Source organism: Anastrepha ludens, chromosome 5, assembly GCF_028408465.1.
Source record: "Anastrepha ludens isolate Willacy chromosome 5, idAnaLude1.1, whole genome shotgun sequence".
NCBI lineage: Eukaryota > Metazoa > Arthropoda > Insecta > Diptera > Tephritidae > Anastrepha > Anastrepha ludens.
Genome location: NC_071501.1, coordinates 127,372,932 through 127,395,951, shown reverse-complemented (window position 1 = coordinate 127,395,951; position 23,020 = coordinate 127,372,932). Strand labels below are relative to the sequence as shown.

At 36.4% G+C, this 23,020-nt stretch overlaps 3 protein-coding genes across 13 annotated transcripts in view; 2 read left to right on the top strand and 1 right to left on the bottom strand.

The window, feature by feature from the left end:
• The window catches only part of LOC128865383 (embryonic polarity protein dorsal), a 44,670-nt gene extending 41,140 nt beyond the window's left edge, over positions 1–3,530 (top strand). The window contains exons 7-9 of one of the 2 annotated variants that reach the window (XM_054105710.1): positions 1,776–1,829; positions 1,923–2,536; positions 2,619–3,530. In XM_054105710.1, coding sequence (XP_053961685.1) covers positions 1,776–1,829; positions 1,923–2,536; positions 2,619–2,906 — 956 coding nt within the window. In that variant the 3' untranslated portion in view covers positions 2,907–3,530. Of the gene's footprint in view, positions 1–1,775; positions 1,830–1,922; positions 2,537–2,615 lie in introns of both variants that reach the window. The other variant, XM_054105709.1, reaches the window with a different exon arrangement.
• A 1,542-nt stretch (positions 3,531–5,072) lies between these two features.
• The window catches only part of LOC128865385 (uncharacterized), a 29,933-nt gene continuing 11,985 nt past the window's right edge, over positions 5,073–23,020 (bottom strand). Inside the window, exons 3-7 of the mRNA XM_054105711.1 lie at positions 7,997–8,254; positions 6,934–7,624; positions 6,488–6,844; positions 6,297–6,430; positions 5,073–5,552 (exon numbers count right to left, since the gene is read on the bottom strand). Coding sequence (XP_053961686.1) covers positions 5,270–5,552; positions 6,297–6,430; positions 6,488–6,844; positions 6,934–7,624; positions 7,997–8,254 — 1,723 coding nt within the window. The 3' untranslated portion in view covers positions 5,073–5,269. The remainder of the gene's footprint in view (positions 5,553–6,296; positions 6,431–6,487; positions 6,845–6,933; positions 7,625–7,996; positions 8,255–23,020) is intronic.
• LOC128865381 (embryonic polarity protein dorsal) overlaps positions 11,155–23,020 on the top strand; it is a 50,968-nt gene continuing 39,102 nt past the window's right edge. Inside the window, exon 1 of one of the 10 annotated variants that reach the window (XM_054105695.1) lies at positions 11,155–11,445. Coding sequence is in view for 1 of the 10 variants with exons in the window: in XM_054105690.1 (XP_053961665.1) it covers positions 21,284–21,389 (106 nt within the window). In the remaining 9 variants the exon portion in view is untranslated. Of the gene's footprint in view, positions 11,466–20,482; positions 21,390–23,020 lie in introns of those variants that run through there. The other 9 variants (XM_054105696.1, XM_054105690.1, XM_054105701.1 and 6 more) reach the window with 9 other exon arrangements.

The window sequence follows — 23,020 nt, the reverse complement described above, 5'->3', positions numbered from 1 at the left end:
AACAAAATTTTTTATCGTAGGTATACCTAAATATGTACGTACAAAAGTAGGCTTGTAGTAGCAATAACCTTGAATAGGCAACTCAGCCATAAATGATCACAAGTTTAACTTTTCGCGAGTCAAATGTGACTAAAAATGCAGAACTACTCTGTGCACAATTAAATTAAGGAGAAGAGAAAAGAAATTATTCAAAGTGGATTTTTTGAATAATAGTAAAATTTTGGAATAAAATCACTTTAAAAACGATTAGATGATTGTTGTTCTTGAAGTTTTTTAAATTGCATTGGCCGGAAAAGGTAATCAAGTTTCTTAGGTACGTACCTCACTAATGAAATTCTATTTACTTAATGGCTTAACAGCTTTTCGTGCTCATGTCTTCCGACCCTTAGCTGCTTTTTAAAAACAATTACTCAATATTTTTGCAAATATAGTCAAACCATGTTTGTGTTTGCATGCGAGAATTTATTATGATAATACAACAATTTTGTTTTTTTTTCGAACATTTTTTACGAGAATTTGTTAATACATAAATGTACATATGTATGTATGTATATGAAAAATGAGCTTTGCTATTAGTTTAGATTCTAGAATTATTTTTATGTTGCTGTTGTTATATCCCCTTGTGAATTGAACGCTGAACACTGAACACTTTTGCTTCAAAGCTATCTTAGCCTGAATTCTGAATTTTGCAACAGCATTAAATGTTTGCACGACAGATTTTTTTTAAATTTTAATGTCATTTAATAGAAATCCTAACTAACTATATACGTATGTATGTATGTATTTGGGGCTTGTTCGAGACAGGTAATAAAAGCGGCAGTATTGCAGGACTTACAAACGTCTGCCACCCTGTTACAAATGCTAAGCAAATACTTTTCGGAGGTTCGGCGCTCATAAGTAATTTGCCTGTAGTGCTGAAATATAAAATCAAAGTATGCATACGTCAGAAATTAACTGCAATAGCCGAATGGGTTGGTGCGTGATTACCATTCGGAATTCACAGAGAGGTCGTTGGTTCGAATCTCGGTGAAAACAAAATTAATAAAAACATTTTTCTAATAGCGGTCGCCCCTCGGCAGGCAATGGCAAACCTCCGAGTGTATTTCTGCCATGAAAAACCTCCTCAGAAAAATATCTGCCGTTCGGAGTCGGCTTGAAACTGTAGGTCCCTCCATTTGTGGAACAACATCAAGACGCACACCACAAATACGAGGAGGAGCTCGGCCAAACACCTAACAGAAGTGTACGCGCCAATTATTTATTTTTTTTTATATTTTAATATGAATAACTATTTTGCTCACATTTCGTTTTCCATTGCAATTGTGCAAACAAAATTTTTACTGCGCTAATTTGAAAGGCTTTGCGCGCAACCATGCCCTAATTTTTGACGTTTAGAAGGCTAAACTTTAGCCAAAGTTGCCTGAATTTCACAGCGAACGTGCAACTAGCACGCATCTTGAACTACAGCGGTTGCGATTGCAGCTCGGACAAGCCCATAATTTATGTATGATTGCACCCAGTAAGTGTTAGTATGTGCATACATGTGTACATAGATATGTGTCCCCCTCTATGCATTATTTTTATTTGTTTGATATGTATAAATCCATTATATGAAAGTTTTGATGTTATCGTTTTCAAATTAAATTATTTAAATTATAATTTGTTTTTATTACAAATTTCCTTATTATTAATTAATTAATTCATTTTTATTTTTATTATAAACTTATTTATTTAAATTGTAATATAATTTTTTCTGTTTCTTATAACACCCCCAGGCATGACGAATTGGAATACTCCAAACATACCCCCGATTAAGACGGAGCCAAGAGGTAATACAAGTCATTCATTTGCCGGTTTATGCTTTGCAATATTGCCATGTGCTTTCTATACTTACTCAAAATTCTTTCACTTCTAATGTGCAGAAGCATCGCCCCAACCTTTCAATTTGTATCGTGCACCCTCCGAGATGACTCCATCTCCACAGCCGATGTCGCCGTCGACTACCTACAAACAGAATGCATCCTCGCCGTACAACATTACCGGGAGCGGAAATACACCACTGGTGTCACCTAGTCATCAATATCAAGAAAGTACGGCGGGAGGAGGCGGAGGTGTAGGTCTACTCAATACAGATTCAACTCCCGCCCAACTGGAGATTCACAATGAATACAACGTTTATGGAGGTGAACAGCAGCAACAACAGCAGCACCAGCAACACTTACAACAGTCCCACCTTTCACGGCACTATGTGCGTCAAAATCAATTGCCCCCACAGAATGAACCACATCGGCAGCCGCACCATCAACAGCAACAACAACAATTTCATGGCATTCTCTATGACAACGCCGATGTGGCAAATTGGGAGGAGAAGTTTGCTAGCGTCGTGGCGAATGTCAGCAACGCGAGTGAAGCAACAATGAATAATTTGAATAACAACAATAATCAGTTCAACATGCAGAATTTGATGACGGCTACCGCGACAAGTGTAACAGGTGTACCACAACATCCGCAGTGGAATTTTCCACCCAACAATGTGGTGAGTATGGCAATCCAGTTGGCTTTTAAATTACGGGAAAAAATTTGTATAAATTAATATTTATAATTTACGATCCCAGCAGGACGCACAATTGCAGCAACAGCACCATCACCATCAGCAGCAATTGCCAGCTCAACAACAACAGCAATCTAATAAGAACAACGTGACAATGGTGGACGTGATAAGGGGCGATGCCGGAGGCGATATGAACAACGCTGGCATTGTCGAAGGTGGTGAGCAGGGCCCCACGATAAGCAACCTGTTGAACTTCGATAGCGAACAGCTGGTGCATATCAACTCAGAGGAACAACAAATGATTCGACTCACCTCCGATGAATTGCGACTTTCCAATCTTTCCATATCGTCATAACACTGCAAGACGGAGAATTCGGCATAAAGCTACATGTCCTTGTGTTATATTTAGGTGCTGTCCCATTGCATAAAAGCAATGATATTTAAGTGGCAAGAGAAAAGAATCAAATGTAAATATGTACGTGCAAGTCAGAACCCCCACATACGGATATTTGCAAGAAAATTGTAAAAATTCAAACTTTAAAAATTGAAGATTGAACTCATGGGCTGCTGAACTTTCAAAACTTCAATGTAAGAAGAAACGATTATATTTGTTTTATCGTAAAATTGAATCGTCAGGCTTCACAACATATTAGTCCTTATGCCTAGGACTTTATTGTAATCTTGTAAATTATGTAAAGGTTAGTGTCCCCTTAGTCCTTGATTTGTGCTTTAAGTTAGGTTTCTACTAAATATTAATTCGAAAACTAAGTAATGATTTATTAATATTTAATCGGCATTGGACTTCGTGGCTAATGTAGTCGCGAGTACTATACAAAGTAATGGTAAACAGCAAATTGTAAATTCATATGAAATTTTGGTACGCACCACCTCGGTTTGTTTTCAAAGTTGACTTTAGGTTGGTTGCACCCTGCGCCCAAGCGGTTATGACTTTTATAATAAAAGTTTCGAGAAAAAGTTATTTTTTGAAGTTGACTTTTATTTCCGGCAAAAATAATTTTTCACTCCATTCACAACAGGCAATCCAAAATTTCAAAACTCTCAAACTTTCAAAAAAAAAAACCCCATTTATTTATGCTTGTGAGTGGGCACCTAAAGCAAGTTTTCCAAGCCTTGGTAAGGAATATTTCTTTCTGTTCCAATATTCAATCAAATTCGCGGCAATATCGATTCGCTTCTTTTTAGGGATAAATCTGGCGGAAAGCTTTTTGGATTCCATGCTCAAGTTGGAAGAAGTTATCATCGGATACCGAATTTGCCAACTCAAGTTCAAGTATAGGTAAACCGCTTCATAAAAGGCAGGATGAAGATTTATCAACCAAAAATGAAAAATTTACACTGCGTTGCCTGTTCTGAGAAGATGAATCGCGATACTAAATGGAAGAGGAATTGAATATTTAAAATCTCATGAGATGTTTGAAAAATCAGTACAACAAAACTTCTTTCGAATTCCCCATGCGACGAATGAGTTTTGAGAAGGTTTTTGACGGATTCCATCTCTTGATTCCTTGTTTATATATTCATAATTGCCTCTTACTCCCTTTATCGAGTGTTTGACCGAGCTCCTCCTTCTATTTGTAGCGCGCGTCTTGATGTGCTCTAAATGGAGGAACCTGCAGTTTTAAGTCGAATCCGAACGACATAGCTATGTTTTGTATGGGGAGTTGTTCGATGGGAATAGAAATACACTCGGAGGTTTGGCACTGCATGCCGAATGGTAGTCAGGCACCAACCTATTGTGCTGGGGCTGGGATCCGTATTTATAATTTGATTTTCAAGCAGCGATGGTTGCCTGTTTTCAACACAACTAACACACTTTTTACTGATCACGCTATCAGAGCTTTTGCGCTGAGGTGCTACTTTTTATACCAATTTATGCAAAAATCGCCCATTAGCATTAGAGATTTATTTATTTATTGTTTAGTAACTTACAATTTAAGATTATGAGCTACATTTGGGAAAACTAAGCTATGGCAACAATGGGATTAATCTAAAAGCGAGTGAGAAAATGTCTACAATTCTATCTATTAATTTCCGCTAGCCAACACTAAAATTTTGGAATGATTTGAAATGCATTATGCGAAAGTCTTTAAAAAGATGACAAAGCCCAGTTATCACTTTGCACATAGATCTCTAAAGAGTCGGAACATGTAGTTAAGGATTAGATGCTTCGGTATTTTATCTTTAATCTGGAAGTTATAAACAAAATCATTTCAAAAAGCTATAAAGGGAGATAGTTGATTAAACCAGCGACTGTAAAAGTGGAGTTCCGGCGAGCATTGCTTATTATTCCTGGACAGAAAAACTCATCATCATCCTCGTCGGCGTGGCCGTCTCTGACAAAGTCTCAACCGATTTGATCGAATGAATTATAAAATTCTCTCACGCTTCTTGTAATGCATGCAACGACACTTTTGAGGAAGCAGATGAGTTAGAAAAGTTCGATGTGGAATCGAAATAAAGCCTAAACCGCGTAAATTGCACAACTAATTACAGAGCTGACTAATATTTAATGTTATCATTTATTATAAAGTTTTTGAGTTATATACAAATAACTTCCGTTTTATCATAAATCTCCACCTAACAAAGATAAAAAATGCTGAAATAAATTAAATTATTGTAATTAAAAGTAAAACAGATAGCTGTAGTCTCCAGGTGCAATTCGTTCCGGCCAATTCCGAAGATGCTGATCGACCAACATTAAGGTTTGACAATACTAAGCGCTTTCTCTAAGGTGAGTCCAAAAGGGAACGTGGAGATCTTTGGTGGGGGCGTTGCAGGCAGTGTGCAATATGCGATCCAATGCAACAGTTGCAAAGTGGCGCGCTGGTACGTGATCGACTTGGTCCAATAGGTGCGCAGACGATTGCCTAATGTAGCGGTCAAACACTGCTTCAAAGTTTCCACCTCGTGCGAAAGACTGGTTACTTCCTTCCGCAAACTGGCCTCTACCTCCAAGCAGTCCTCCAAAACTAATGTTTTCCTAATAAAAGAAGTAACCAGAAATGGAAAGTTGCTTGATAGATATAAATATTATAAAACTATGAAACATATGTGTGGATCTATATGTAAATATGCTACGTAGCTATTAAGTCCCTTTCCTTATATTCTACTTCCAGAACCAGATAGAATCCAAACTTCGCAGGATTTGGCGAATACAGTGGATGACCTATCACTAAAATACTGATACGTAGCATAATTTTTATTGGCGCAAAACTACTTTAAATACGTACGACAGCTATGGCTTTGTTTACTAAAGGGGGAGGTGCTGCGCTCGAAAAGAAGGCAACTCGTTAAACAGCTGGCAGTCTTTGGCGTTTGGTTCATGTGTTCTTCTGTATCAGCGTCAAGCGCTTTAGTTGACCCCCTGAACGGAAATGACGAGTCCAGCTCGCCTGAAAACTGACAATGACGAGCTGGACTGGCCAGAAATTATTGAAGTTTGATGCTTTTTATGAGAGCAGTGTATGTAAGTGATATCGAGTCTACTGCTTTGATATGCATGCTTCTAATTACCGTTAGAATGTAATGTGCATAAATCTATGGAACCCGTATCGCTGACTGAAAATAAATCGTCGTTCAAGAGGTTAATAGTAACGCTTCCTCAGCTTGTTTAATAGTAGAATTACTACGGTTTTTCTGGATCTGTACGAAAGCGCAACTCGCTTACTCAAAAATAACTAGAAAAAATATGGCTTTGAAGTTATGTGGGAGGCAAAGTACTCACTGTTTCAGCTCAGAGATTTCCAATTCGAGTGACTCCAATTTGCTCAGCGCCGTAGCTAACGCGTCATCTTTCTCCTTAATTTCATTATGTAGTTTCTCCTCCTTTAGTAGTGATTCGTTGTTAACTTCGCAAATCTGAAATCATCCAAAAATTAGCAATGGGCCGAAATAAATTTTTATAGGTTGTACTACCTCATTAATTAGCTCATTCTTTTGTGACTCTAAGGCTTGCACCTTTCGTTGTTCCCTGGACAAATTGGCCTGAAGTTCTCGTTGTTGCGACATTGCTTTAAATAGTTCTGATTTAGTCTGGGTGAGTATCGCGTTGAGACTATCAAATTCCTGCTCTTTAATTTGTATCTGTTGTTCGAGCACTGCTTTATCCGCATTTAGACTGATGAGCGAAGTGGTGAGACTCTCGCAAGAAGACTTTGTGTTGTTGATATCTTCTAGTGAGCGTTTCAGCTGAACACTCAGCTCATCATTACGCTTTTGCTCAACACGAAACAGCGTATTGAAGACGTGTAACTGGTTCTTGGCCTTTATTGACTGCCAATTGACAAAGTGTACAAACATACATAATTCACTAAGAAATATAAAGAAAACAGGACGGGTGTATCAAATGACATTCGACTTACGCCACGCTTTAAATCGTTAACTTCTTCCATAAGACGTTTGACCTCATCCCGCCGCTTTCGCCAGGCGTTCAACATAATGGTTGCGAAAATACGCATTCCCGCTACCTTCGGATCGCGATCCTGTATCACATAATAGTAGTTGTTCTGATCGAAAATTTTCTTCACCAGTGAGGATTGACTGGAGGCTCCGATCATACCCACTATGTCAGTAGTGCTATTCGGCATCAAAGCCCTGGAGTCATTTGAAAGCCCACTTATCGATTGCGACTGCGACGAGGCTAGTACTTGGTAGTTGCTGATGTTGTCGCGACGTGTGCGCTTCAAATCCATTTGCGTAACCGACTTTCGTATTCGGAAATTCAGAGTGGCAACTGTGAATTGTTGCTTCAAGGAAATCTGGTTTGTGGGTAGTTTGGGTGCTGTCGTTACAAATTTGACGTTACTGCCAGTATCGTTACAGCTTGGCTGCGGTGGCACCGAGCGCGACGCAGTAGACGGCTGGTCTTCAGTTGTGGTTATGAGTGATTTTAAGGCCTTGTACTCAGACCTATGCGCTTTGGCATTTGGCTCTGGCGATATATTGCGGGAGGCGTTTGTGATAAGCGATGCTGACGATGATGACGGCGTGAGTAACAAGGCACGAGGAATTTGAGATTTCAAGCAGAGAGCGGTAGAGCACTTTTGCGGTGAACTGATGTTGACGGAGAGGGAGACGGAAGTAGTGATGTGGTCAATTTAAAATATCGTTTTTTTTTCTTATTTATTAAAAATGTGTTTTCTTGCTACGATTGGGTGCGCTAACTTGTTGTGGACAAGCGAGCAAATATCGAAATTTTAACGCAATTCAGTTGTACAAAGAAAAACCGAAAATTTTTATGTATAGTTCTTTTGAAAATTTCAGAGTCAAAAAACTGAATAATCCAATTATAAAACTGACTGAAATTTCTTTGTAGCAAGTAGATATGTACGTATGAGAAATAACGAGTGAATATCGGCCGGTTCCTTAAAACTTACCTTCTCGAAACATTCGGAATAATAATGTCAACAGATGTTTTCAACTCACCCAACTTTCATTGACGCTTTCTTTTGATTCCGACGACCAACAGATCTGCGCGATCTTTTACTCTGTCCGTTATTCGTGTGATGTTGCTTGCGTTTAGTTGCATCTTCATGGGCAGTTCTAAGTCTGATACTCCTGCCGGGTGTACCGCTGGTGGGGGTGGTCGAGCGATCTGTGGCGATACCGTCCGTCTCGCTTAAATTCTCGATGGTCAGCGTTAGTTGTGGAACAGTGGTTAGTATTTCCGGCATATTGAGAGAGCTTGAGTCGGTAGAAATTAGTATTACTGGAAGTAATGTACACAATAAATAAACAGATATAATTCGATTGAGTTTGACTTAGAATTCCTTTTTATTTTGTTCTTCGAATTTTTCCGATTTCTTTGTTAAATTTGGCTACAGTTCAGGTGCGTACAGTGCGTTTTCTTGGTGTATTTCAATATAACTTGATATGCATGAAAGTACGTACATGTTTAGAACATTTACAGTAATTAATGAATTACTATTATTAATTCCTGAGGCAAGGAATCTCAACGTAGGGGATAACCTCTCGTTTGGCGTAATCGCGTCTCGCATTAATGTATTTTTTTAGATATTGCAGGCATTACCAATTCGAGAATGCAGTTGTAAGTATGCACGACAATTCAAGCCGATTTATTTTCTTTACATGTTATCTTTCTTCTTCTTTTGTTAGTCAATCATTTACCCAAACTTTTCTGCGTTTTTCTTTTTGTTTTTGTCTCTTTTACTTTATCTTCTTAAACAGGCATGCATAACAAACTTTGCTATCGCATCATCCACGTTTTTACTATCCATCTTTACGCCACCAGCACAAAATTACATATGCACCGCTCACAGTCTGTATCCTACTTAAGATTAAGAAGCCTTAGAAATAATATTTGTATGCAACTGCATTCATACATACATACATATGTACATAAGTATGTGCATTTGTATATGTATCCACCTGCGTGAATTTAAACATAAACTAATTACATATATGTTATCAGATTCCATAGCCGAAAACCGACCCAAAACCCATTCAACTTTAATTATTTTGCATTTAATTATTAAATTTGTTCGTATGGATGTATGTATACTAATATGTACTTGGCTGCGTGTATGATAGAACACAATTTCACCACATATGCCACCACCAAATCTTGGCAAACTATCCAACCACATCTGATAATGAATACACACAAGCCCACAACCTCCACTTGGGTTCAATTAAGTAAACATACAAAAAACTTTGATCCAGCATGGACGTACATATTCTGACGTATGTATGTACATATGTGCAGAATCATTCGAAAAATTTTGCTCTTAGAAATGTGCTCGTTATGTGCACATTCTTAGTTAGCGAAAAGCAATTTCCTATATGCCATACTATTGGACCATAAACTCAACGTATAAATTTGCGCCCTCCTGGTATGTATTGGAGGAAGCAGCGCTGGCGATCTCGCTAAGTACATATCTTGACCAAAGATAAACCAGCAGAAATGGAATAGCTTAACGAGCTTAACTTCGTTAGCTTAAGATGCGCTATATTCGCTACATCTGTTAAAAATGCACTACCAAGCGTGTGAAGTCTTTTTCTAGCTAATCCCTCATGCTCACAAAGGAGGTGTTTAATAATTTCCTCTTCTTCTGTATTGTAACAGCTTCTACAATAATCATAGAATGGAACTCTTAGCCTTCTTGCATAGTTACCTATTATTCAATGACCGGTTAATACACCGAAGACATAGCGAAGTAGATTTTTACTTGACCCAATTTTGAGTGGTCATGGATGTTTTAAATCCTGCCTCCATAAATTCAAACACGAGAGTGAATAACTCTGCGGAAGCGGAAAGGACAAGGATGTGTATCATGCCTTGAGTGCTTACGCTTTATGGCAAACAGAAGCAGATTTAAAAAAAAAAATCATTTTTATGAAGCAGTTCAGGACCCAGAGGAAGCTAGACGAAGCAACGACGATTAACGAAGTCCCAACTCACCCACAAGAAATGCCTGGCGGCTGTCTAGTGGGGTAAGCAATTCTTCGTAAAACAGGTATATCGTGATTTCAGAGGCTCACTTGAGGGTGGCGCCATCACAACGCCCATCTCGCAAATCTCTTTAATAAGTGCAAATTGTACTGAAGTTGCCTTAAATCGTTCGTATGTGCATTATGCCTATGTGCGTGTATTATCTTGTGTACGTTAACACATTGACTGCCACGGCGCATGTTTTTCTACAACACCTAATACTTCCTGGGGTGCCACGTGGCAGGATAGCCTACGTCAGGATTTGTTTCACATTGGACCATATCATGCGTTCTCCTGCTACCCTGCCTGAAATTTTTTATGTTTTAGAATAGGCTAATATTTGCAAAAATGTTTTGCCCAATTTTTATTGCGCTTCCGATTCCGTCATATTGGGTCATGTCGTAAAAAAACCAACGGTATGTAAACTCAGTTATAAAATCCAAAATAAACAACAAAGCAGATCGGGGATCACTCAGAAATCAGCACATAGCACCCTGCTCGGGCTCCGCTGAAGACTGTCGTTAAATCCGCTCGGCACTCAATGTGTTAAAGTAATTGTTCTTATTCCTAATTAACTGTGAATAGATTGAATGATATTTACAGCCAAAAGCACACACATACAATATACACACGCATATGCACAAACGTAAAGGCAAAAGTACATCAGATAGCGAGCAGCACCCAAAAGTGGATGCGAAGGAATAAAAAAGCAAAACCGGGAGCTACGATATAAGCCGATTTGCCCTTATAATTTCAATTTTCAGTTTGGTCAATTGAAACTAGACCAATTTCTGTACGATGTCTGTCCAAGTCATACTGCTACATGCACATTGAAGGCCACACATAGCCACACAAATGTATACAAACTTTGGATATTCGGACATTGCCCTTTATTGATGGCCATAGGACACCAGGAGTTGTCCCCATTGATCTGTAGGCAACACATCAAAGCATTGTAGCAGGAACTCATCAAAGAAGAAATAAATAAATAAAATGACAAAAAAAGGAGGTGAGTATCTACCAAACGAGTAACGCGTTTGCGCGGATTTCACTTTTGATTAAATGCCTGTAGGAGTTGGAGAGGCTGGCAAATATACTCAGCGGCTGCCATTAGCGGCACACATTGCCGTTTAGGTGCTGCATTGTCAGTTCGGCTACGGTGGCAATCGGTCGATTTGGAAAATTCGAACGCAAAATCATTTACTGTATATATTTATATATATAGAAGCAAACTACCGGGGCATATTAAATATTCGAATCATTTGATAATCGAAGCATTGCGTTCGGTGAAATTGCGTTTAGCGGTTAAAAAAAGCACTAGCAATGGAAAATGTTTGCATTTCGACATGACTATACATATTTAAAAGAAGATAGAAACGAACGACTTTTTGCACTTAACGCTTGTTCAAAAACTTGAATTTGGGTAAGGAAAAACGAAATCAGGTAATTTAAAATAGACATTTAATACCCCAAGTCCTACATTTTAGATAAAAATTAATATACAAATATTTCTACATTTATTTAATTGGTAAGTGTTTTCATAACGGCAATTTACAGAAAATGCAATGGCATTCTTAAAATCCCAGCTGGCATTCTAGTTTTTAGAATACTTTCTTAGTTCAAACTGTGGCTGCAGTAGTATTAAGCATAGAGACATGTACATATTGTATTTTGTATGTATTAAATATTTGAAATAAATGAAAATGGTTGTGTCCCGACAGGCAAAAATCAATTAGGAAAACTTAGCGAGTTTCTTTAAATGGTTGAAGTAAATATTACTAAGCCATCTATGCATTTGGTCATTAAGATATTTAACAAACAATACATACACACGCACATATGTACACATAAATAACGGCTATCGGTATTACAAACATGCAGGCCGTCTAACTAGGCAAATTTCAAGCCCTTTCGCTTATAAATACAATAGAACAGAATTTGATCGATAAACTATAAATAGAAAGTTATTGGACGGAGTGGAGTGGTGAGGTACGAACAAAAAACTTACAAAAAGCAAACCAATTGGTTGATGATGGAAAATACTTACCGTAAAATAAATTTAAAAAATTTATAAGCGCATTTTTTCAAAATTTTTTTAAATATTTAAAACCTTAAATGCCTATGTGGATATTACCAAATAGATGTACGTTAAAACTAAGACGGTTGTTGGATAACTGTGAAAATATTTCCTTTGTATTAAATTATGTTAAGTTTATCGCAACAATATCGGCAGTGCTATTTTTATCGGAGAAGTCCAGGTCCATGAGGTTCTTAAACCGCACAGACTGGATATAGTAATGCTGTAAATAACCGTTAAACAAGTTGGTAACGAGGATGTAGCGACAAAATGGTGCAGAAGCGCTAGTTGAATTCTGGAAGAATCACCACTTTGAAATGTGCTCAACACCAAGTCTGCATAATTAGTTTTTTTGGGATCCCTGTGCTATGTGCATGGATCTAAAATTTGTCACATATCACGAACTACTAGTATAATAAACAAATTTTTAGTCTTCATTGTGCTTAAATTTCAAGTCTTTAGCTTGCGAATTGGTGAACGCTTAGCGGATATGAAAACAATAGGAGTTATTAACTCAGAAAAAATTTGGATGCACTTTTGATTAAATGAGTATAATTCTCTTTCAAGCTCCCTTTTTTTAACTGAATATATAATGTAAGAATTGTATATATGCGGGACAGCGAATCGCTGAGTGTGAGAAGGTCATGTTTTCTATACGCACACATCACTCATTTGCTGAAAGAGCGTCATAAATCAAAAATTATTAGAACGCAACCATTACCACTAACTCTTCGTTTACACGTTCGTTGCGAAAAAATCGCTTAATAATATAATTACTTGGGAATGTGTCTTTACTTTTGCTTCAGAAGGAGTAGTAAATTGAGATCTGTGAAACCATTTTTGGCAAATTCTTGATTTTTTGAATTGTGAAGTTCTTTCAATAACCGAGAAGTAAGTATTTGCATATGCAAATACGTTTGAATGTATGTAAGTGCATATATAGCTGACACATGCATCCTTTGCCAGATATTTCGCCCAGGTTTTCCTGTAATTCAAGAAAATTTAGAGACGCACAGTTTTCATGAGAAATTGCTTTGGCGAACATACATACATACATATGTATACATAAGTATTTACATATGTATGCATGTGTTTTTTGCAGCCGTAGCGGTTCAAATTTTCAACCATAAATTATGTTGGTTATTTTTCAATACTCCAAACACACGGGTATATACTGATACACATGTAAACATTCACATATATGCATAAATACATACATACATAAGCACGTATTTACTTATAAAACAATTGGCTCGGACGCCGCTGTTGTGTTTGACATTTTATCCGACCTTCTTGAGATTCTAATTCAAACAACATCACATTGGTGATAGCTGAATAGAAGAAAACAGCTTACAAAATATTCGTGTGACCAAGTATGATTCATACATTTATTCGGGGAACCCAGCAGGCAAACAAGTTTTTGACGCTCGTTGTCTCCTCGAACTAAAATAAAAGCTCTGTTTCACCTCTTTTGTACGCACGCCCGAGTTGTCAATTTTTATTTGTTTGGTTTCCATTTATCTCCAATTTTACAGCCATGGAGCCACAAAGCGAAGAGACGTTAATTTTATTACATATTATTGCGACGTCGTGGTATAAACGGTTCGAATTTTAATTTCTTATTTTGGGGACAACCTTTTAGCTAACTTCAATGATTTTTTGTGTTTGTGTCCCGCCTGCACCAGTAAAGATTAACTTCCAGCTCTGTTTCCTATTTATTGAAACAAACACATGAGTGTACAGTTGTTTTTATCCGCATTCCATTCATTAACCTAATTTTTCGCTGTTACGGTATTTGTCGGCTAACTATTTTATCTGCATACTCCATTAGAGGAATCTGCCAAAAGCTTGTAATGACAGCTCGCCGTGTTGTCAGTTGCTCCGTGCTACAAAAATAGAATGTGGTTCCATCCACTAACATTTTTTATCGTTGTCTACCACTTGTATTTTAAATGGTTTGTGAAATTTCAGTAAAACCTGCTTCCAGATTCACTAGCGGCAATATTTTTTTGCTCGTGAAGGTAATCCAATTTAGAATTCTAGTGAAGTTGTGTGAAAATATTAAAGTATTGAAGAAAAAATCTTGAAAGGAAGGAAAAAACCAGTTCCGTCTCTCCAAACTGCAGGAATTCTGTGTCCCTACTCAAATGGTTGGAAGTAAAGTTTTTTACTTTTTTAAAGATCCTGTACCTAAGGAAGAGTGCCTGAAAGTTCATAATGTTAGATGCATCGCTGCAAAGATGCCCGAAACTATGTGATTAACTTAAGGAGCGTGGAGGAACCGAGGATAACGAGAATAATACCTGACCTTCTGGGTGAGCTCTTTTACGTGTTTATTTATCTGAGCTTGATAGTTCACAGGGACACTATTTTGGCGTGACTACGCATCTTTGGATAAATTTATTGAAAAATACGTTTGAAATTCTTTAACCTTTACGTTACATATGTGTACAAATTGTATTTGTATCTGTACTTTATTTTAATTTTCAAACTTGTAATCGATTGACATAACTCTTGACTCTGAAAATATAAAATAAAAAAATTTGTAAAACCAAAATGCCTGGCAAATCGTGTCAAACCAGAATAACGTTGAACAACGAAATCGGGATGTATGCAGTTCCCAGTGGGGCTTTTCAAAGAGAATAAAATGAACTCACAGGTTTTAATGCTTGATAGGCTTAATCATAAACAACCTACCTTTGAAAGACAAATCTTAAAATGGTTGATAAATTGGGCGATACAGGTTCAAAAATCCCAACATCGGAATTTTTATAAACAATTTTTTATCAAAGCTACATATAATAAATCTTCCAAATTTATCTGAATATCTCTGAGCGCAAGACTTTTCCACATCCTGTACACATGCAATTTCGTATTAAGTTCTTGAACAAGAAGCTTACTTAAATCTCAGCATTGAAGTAAAAAACTATTGACACTAGCAAAAAATGGACACAATCGAGGTTTATTTGAATTTTGTTGTACAAAACACTGACTCTATCTCCGGCGCTTGTTTGGTCAGGTTTTTGGCTAGCCAGGTCAGTTTGTGTCAAACTTAATTTTCTCAACTAATAAAGAAAATTACTCATGGTTTGTGGTCCGAATTCTAATATTTAAATATACAACTAAGTAATTTTCAATCAAACCATCATAAAATTATCTACTTTTTAGTAAACTCTCAATTGGAAAATATTCTGCAAAACTTTCAAGGGTAGGTGCAGAGCCTATTTACCTATTTATATATAAAAATTAAGCCGAAAAAAAGTGTGCATTTGTCGCCGGTAATCTCAGCAATGCGTGTAAGGAAAACAATGAAAGTTTCACACATTGTTGGTGTTACTTTGGCAAAGGTTTTTGTGAAGTTTGGTTGAAATCCGATAACGCCTGTGTGTGCGGTGCGTCGGTTAAGTGAGTGTGTTTTTGCTATTTGCCGCACGTATTTTTTGTACCGCACATAGCATTCATTAGAATTGAATACATTTTGGTCGTGTGTGTCTGGGCCAATTATTATGAAATTTGGTATACATATATATATATTTTTCCACGGTGAAGGTTAGTATAATATGCTTATTGGTTCCACTCGCCCCCAGGTGGCGCTGCCGAAGGCCAAAACGAGGACCCGGGTAACTCTAGGATGTGTTTTTACATTGTGGGTATCAAATCAAAGCTACTGATGAATGCTTTAATACAGAGTATTTTTTAGATCTCTGAGGTACCAGGGTCTGATTGGTGATCGTTTCCTTAATTTTTTGCAGAAAGGTTATGCTAATATGAGATATTACCTATATCATTCATATATTTACGTATTACCTGTGTACTCACAAATATACGGTTGAAGCAAATAGGTATATGTCAGTTTTTTTACTTCGCCTGGAAAAGTTTATATAAATTTAAGAAGAGTAAATAGAACTTCTTTTATATCAGACTTCACGCAAAAAAGTCATTTGCACCTGAACACATACATAGCTGGGTTAAAGCGGGGGGGAATAGAACAGTTCTCTTCTCCTTCTCCGCTTTTTCGCACACGTAATTGTATGGGATGAGTGCACAATGGCACATAAAAAGTCACTGAAAGCGCTTGATAGGACATTACGAGATTTACGTAGTAAAAATGAAATGTTTGGTCGTGCCTTAGTGCTGCTGGCAGGTGATTTTAGACAAACACTGCCTGTTATTCCTCGAGCAACTGTAGCAGATGAATTGGCTGCATGTTTGAAATCATCATATTTGTGGAGACATGTTCAAACACTCAAACTAACTACAAATGTACGTGTTCTAATGCAAAATGATCCATCAGCTGCTGAGTTTTCACAGCAATTATTGGGTATTGGAAATGGCAAAGTTCCAGTCGATAATTTAACTGGTTTAATAACTTTACAACCAAACTTTTGTCAAATAAGTCAAACGAAAGAACAGTTAATTCAAATTATTTTCAAGAATTTGCCTCAAAATTAGAAAAATCATGATACGCTTAGTGAACGAGCCATCATGGCTGGCAAAAATAAAGATGTGAATGAAATGAATGCGGCTATTTTGGCTAAAATACCAAGTCCAGAACAAACATATCGATCCGTTGACACTGTTACAAATCAAGATGATATTGTAAATTATCCCACTGAATTTTTGAATTCCCTTGATTTACCTGGATTACCGCCACACATGCTAAACTTGAAAATAGGAGCACCGATTATTATGTTGAGAAACATAAATCAACCACGACTATGTAATGGCACTCGATTAACAGTTAAGAGATTGATGAATAACGTCATTGAAGCAACAATTTTGAATGGAAAATACTCTGGTGAAGACGTTGGAATTCAAACGGCATATCCGATGATATCATTGGTATTCGCGGTATTAATTTCCTGTTCGCTTTGCATTCGCGATTACTATTAATAAGTCACAAGGCCAAACTTTATCAATTTGTGGTATTGATTTAGAATACCCATGTTTTTCTCATGGCCAACTTTATGTTTCATGCTCAAGAGTTGGTAAGCCATCGGTATTGTTCACTAATTCAACAACGCATGGAAAAACGAAGAATATTGTATACCAAAGAGCATTACAATAAAAAAAGTAATAAAGTAAATCACATCAAACGTTTTTTAATTGCTACTACTATTTAAAACTTCTTTCATTACTATTCATGCGCGAGAATTTTTATAAAAAACACACAGTATTTTTCGGCTTAATTTAATTAATTAATCTAGGTTTTTTTAAAGACGACCAGCGGAACGGGCGGGTTTTCGCTAGTCCCGAATGAAAATCGCTATACTTGTAAGTGCCGGTTTAAATTGCGGAGTTTTCGAACTGTTTTATCTATAAATTTTTCGTTGCCATTCGTTCGAAAAAGATAATATCAAAACTTCTCAGCTCGGAAGGCATTCTTCGTCTACCAAAAAAGGCATGATTCATTACTAGATCTGGATTTCTTTCTTATCACTGACGGCATTGCCTACGAGCTATCGTACAGAGACTATCTCTATCTTGCATTAAATAGTGTACGTACATATGTACTTATTTTAAATGGGTCAAAAATAAAGCCAGCGTTACGTATAGAACAATTCCGAATCAGATTTCACATATTAGTTGACAGGATTAATTTATAATCTTCTATTAGGTATTTGGCCGAGCTCCTCCTCCTATTTATGACGGGCATCTTGATGTTGGTCCGCAATTTATGCGTTAGCAAAATAATTTCATGTATTTTTTAATACAAATATTTTTTTTACAAAAATGAAGGGGAAACGTTTCACTCTCCGATAATAAAGGTCCGTTTTAATACCACACAATTCATTTTCAATATTATCAGCTATTGGCGCCACCTTCAGCAGTTTTTAGTAGACAATACAGCTTCGGATCAAAATTTTATCAAGAATTATGAAAATTTGAATAGATTAAAAGAAAAAATCAAAATGTCCAGGAATGAAAATCTTACCAAATTTGGCTGCCGTTTTATTTTCATATTCGATATTTTCAAACTAAAATGAAATAGTGAATTCACTTCAAATTAATTATTTTGGAATTTACGTTGTCAATTTTTGAGGAGTTACAACATTTAAAAACATTAATCCACAAAATATAATTTTCAAAACATTTAATTTTATATAATATAAGAAGGTTTGCTTTGCTTAGTAAAGGAATTATAAATGGTTGCTTCGCAATTGGTCCAATTCAAGTTACAATCCCACTATTGCAAGCCTGGTCATTAAATTGTAATACAGACCATCCAACATCACTATTTCGAATTTGGACTGAATGAACTCACACAAGCATATACATATGTATGTAAGTGCGTACGTAGTAAGTATTGCATATGTATATGCCCATATATGTACATATAATATATCTACGTATATCACCCAATTGAATTATGAGGCCTTGATTTTTCCATAGCTTTGTTCCATTGTTTGGCATAGAGTTCACACTAAATCATACGCGTGCATACATATGAACATATGTATGTGCAATACTGTTTAGATACGTGCAAGCCCCAAACTGATCGATACCAAATATATGTGTGTATGTACGAGTACATATGTAAATACTAATAACGACCGTGCGCAAATTTGGAAAATTATATGTATGTACAATGCGTAAAGAGTATCTGTTGTTCATCTTCGCCACGCCAACCAGGTTGAAAGTCTAGAAGAAAATTTGTATAGAAAACGCTGTCGAAAGGCTAACAAATACACAATTTATTATTGCATACTAATCAATTTTACGATCGCAATGTGTGCTCCGTTGCAGATGCGGAATCGAGTTTTTCAGAGGCCATATTTTGCTATGGGTGAAAACATATAAATATGTGTGTATATTGTATGTATGAGAGTACAAATAGATACATACAATGTTTTTTAGATATTGTAATGGATAGTAAGTATAATATACGCACCGTTGCACCAGAAACATGGGAATTCTACATTACTACATATTTGCATTTAAAAATATGTAAGCATACAGGGTGCGTACGGCGTTTGAGAACAACTTCAGAGGAAAACTAGTTGGCATTTATTTTGAAGAACATTTAATGAAGCTTCGCGAATTCCCGGATAACTCGCTGTTTTCGAGTTTGCTCCGACATAAACTATTTTCTGCGCGTAGCGTAGGATTGATACCGGAGATATTCATGGACAACTCGACGCATAAGACCATCAGAAATATTGAGGTCCCTTGCACGGACCCTCATTGATTTTGAAGGATCCTCGTCAATGATCGCTTGCGTTCGTTAAATAAAATCAGCAGATCGCACAGTATGAGAACGTTCCTCGTGTTTTTTTGCGTTTTGCATCGCCTCCCGATGCTTCTAATTCACGGCGAACTTTATGAACGAATGAACGATCGAACGATAATTACAAGTCTCTTCTTTTCTTGACTTATCTGAAAAAGAGCAAAAAGAAAAATAATGGTTGCGGGAAGTTACAGCCAAATATATGCATTTTCTCAAGTACCGTATGCACCATGTACTAATATTTACATCAAATAATATAATAATTACAAGAATACATCTATTCATAAGTTTGTTTTTGTTTACACATATTTATATTCACGAGTATATATTACCAATTCTAAGGCTTTAAAGTTCCTACAGGGTGTTAGAATTAATTTTGTTGCTCAATGCTAAATAAATAAATCGGTTTGACAATTTTGCTGTTGGAATATACACAATAAAACAGGAGTATCTCTGCATGTATGAATACTTATATACATATATGTATCTAAATACTTGTATACGCGCTTATCCTGGCAGAGCATTGCTTGATCACTCATGGGACTCGTTTCTTGCAGAATATTTACTAGTGCCCACTTACATACATACTATATGTATGTATGTACAAAGGAATATCAATCCGAGCAAGTGTCTAGATTTGAACACATTGCTATACATATTTAGGCATGTATATAATATGTACATGAGCACTTACATATATTATATAAAAGCTTTGCATTCATTTGTTTACAGGTCAATATCGTGCAATTTAAGTGCTCCACAACTAAAAAACCAGTTTTGTGTACGATTAAGTTATTGCGTCACATTGTTCAGCCAAATAAAGAAACAGAAAACTAAGCAGGCATCCGAAAAACGCGCCGAAGAGATGGTTTACTTATTTTTAAATTTTTGCTACAATATTAGTAATAAACAAAAAAGTGAGGAGAAAACCACATAACACACCCATTCACTGAATATGGCAAAGTATCGGTAAAGTGATATTTGTGCTTGTAATATTGCCTCTCTCTCCAATCATTAATCAGCTGGAGAATAAAATAATTGTTGTATGTGAACATGTTTGAATTTTAAAAAAATTGTGAAGAGAGCTTTTAGTGAGGTCTAAACGAAACAGGCATGAATACTCAAGACAATGTTGCTGCTGTGAACTATGGAGAGCGCACAATCCGATACGAAGCCAATAAGCGAACGAATACTATGGAGCAGATTAAATCACAGCCTCGACTCCATCGCGGTAGACTATCAAATACCGAGTAATTGCAAAATATATACAATAATAATTAATGCACATACTTACATAAATATATATGTAAATACATGCAAGTATAATCATAAGAGCGAAGTACTACGCAGAAAGGGAGGTGATCTAAAAATCATTGATTTTGTTGGTATTCGGCGCCAGCAGATCGTAACTTAACCCAACTTAAACTCAGTTGGAGACGCGATTCGGTGATTGGCGGATGGGCGCGATAGAACGATTCGGAAGTGAAAATAGAAACGCAAAGTGTTTAAATGAGTTAAATATAATTAAATACATATGTTTAACTATTTAATATATTTTGGTTTACAAAGTACATACGTGAGTTGTGTTGTTTATCACGGATTATTACTTATCTTCGAATGGTAATAATCGATATGTATAGCGTTCACATGCTCGAAACTTCTCGTGTGTTTTAGTAAAATGATTGCGAAAACTAAAAGCGTGGAAAATAAATTTAAAAAATGTATCAAGTGAATTGAATATAACTGCTGGCAGGAAAATGTATGAAATAAACTCTTGTTGAAAGCCTCAGTAGTACCAAGTTAACATCCAAAGATCTTTTTCACCTTTATTAAGAGAAAAAGATCGCGACACAAATAGCGAATTTCTTGCGGTGTACGAGTACGAGTAGAAATATTTAAAAAAAGTTGAAGTTGTTATTGTTGAAAATCAAGTTATAATACACAGTGGCCCATTGAATGCGGAAATCAATCTTTCCGATCGCTTCAAGCGCGCCAACATCAGCTACACTTTTTCATGTTTGTATGTATGAATATACAAACACATATTTGCGAGCGAATACATGTAATTATACAATTGTTTGTATTTGACCTGTAAGAAAATTCATTGATTCCTAACCGGAGTGTGTCTGGGTATTCGGAGCCAGAACGGCAACATATTGAAAATATACTTTGAAGATATTTGAATACCCTTTTTAATATTACTGGAGCTGATGGAGAATAAAATGGTCACATATGGGCATTTCTACCATGTCAAACGGGGCCATCGTGCAGGTTCAAACTGAAAAAACTGTCGTCTAAAACATTTTTTTTATTTAACAATGGGCTTAATTTATAGCTCTTAATTAGTCCAATAATAGGACTAAGGTAGCACAATAATTGGTGCTAGAATAGACATACAGCCATGGACAGTTAAGTTTTTAGTACGAACTCTGCTTTGATCAAATAAATTTTTTGTACATTTATTACCGTTATAAGCTTACATTTATGCGAGGAATTTACTGTTTTTATTTCGATGGAATTTTGTGCGTTCTATTTTATTTATGCTTATTGCTGTTTTGAAGTGGACACAAAAATAACACATTTTAACTTGTGCGGCGGAGAGTTAAACTTTAATATTGTTTCAGCGATTTTTAGTATAATTTTTTGTTTCTTTAATAAAATTTTAAAGTAATTACTAAAAATCGGTCTTGGAAAGTATGGCACGCCGGAGAAAAGAGCTCTTATATACTATATGAGTCCAAACGGAAAAAGCTATACAGAAATAGCTGAAATGATAATGTGCTCTCGGAAAATGGTTTAAAATGCTCTTAATTTAGTTAAGAAAGATTCATCCTATCTAAGCAAAAAAACGGGAAGAAAACCAAAGTGGATAGAGCTACAATACGCAAGAGCAAAGCAGATCCTTTTAAGTCGGCACGGAAAATAATGCTTGAAATAACCAAGAATTTGGTCTACAGGTGTCCAGAAAGCTTGTAGGAAGGCGACTTTACGAAACCAAGCTGTTTGGCCGCATAAGCAGAAAAAAAACTACTCCTCTCAAAAATACATATCAAACACCGACTTGCATTTACAAAAGAACACAAAGACAAATCTATTCAGTTTTGGAAAAACGTACTTTGGACCGACGAAACCAAAATAAATAGGATGGGACCAGATGAGAAAACTATTGTACGTCGTCCAAAAAATCAAGCGCTAAATCCTAGGTTCACAAAAAAAACACGATTGTTCGCGTGGTTGGTAAAATGGATAGATTTCAGTATCTGGATACACTCCAGAGTAAAATGGAGCCATTTTGGGTTTGAGTTTATGCCATTAAATTGGACATTTATGCAGGACAATGATCAAAAGCATACTGCAAAGACAGTGAAGCAATGGCTCAGAAGAGAAAAAATTAATGTACTGGATTGGCCGGCGCAGAGCCCTGATCTCAATCCAATAGAAAATTTGTGGAATGACGTTAAGGTCAAAATCGCTAACAAAAATTTTAAAAATGTTTATGATTTGTGGACCGCAGTTGAGAAGATGCCTCAAGAAGTAATCAAAAACGGTGGTTATAGTACAAAATACTAATCTAGTAAAACAATATTATTACTTAACTATCTGGTTTGTTTACTATTTTTGCTTTTATTTGGAATTTTTTAGGATGTGCTCTTTATGTATCCAGGGGATTTCGTGAGTTATCAATGTTCTCGT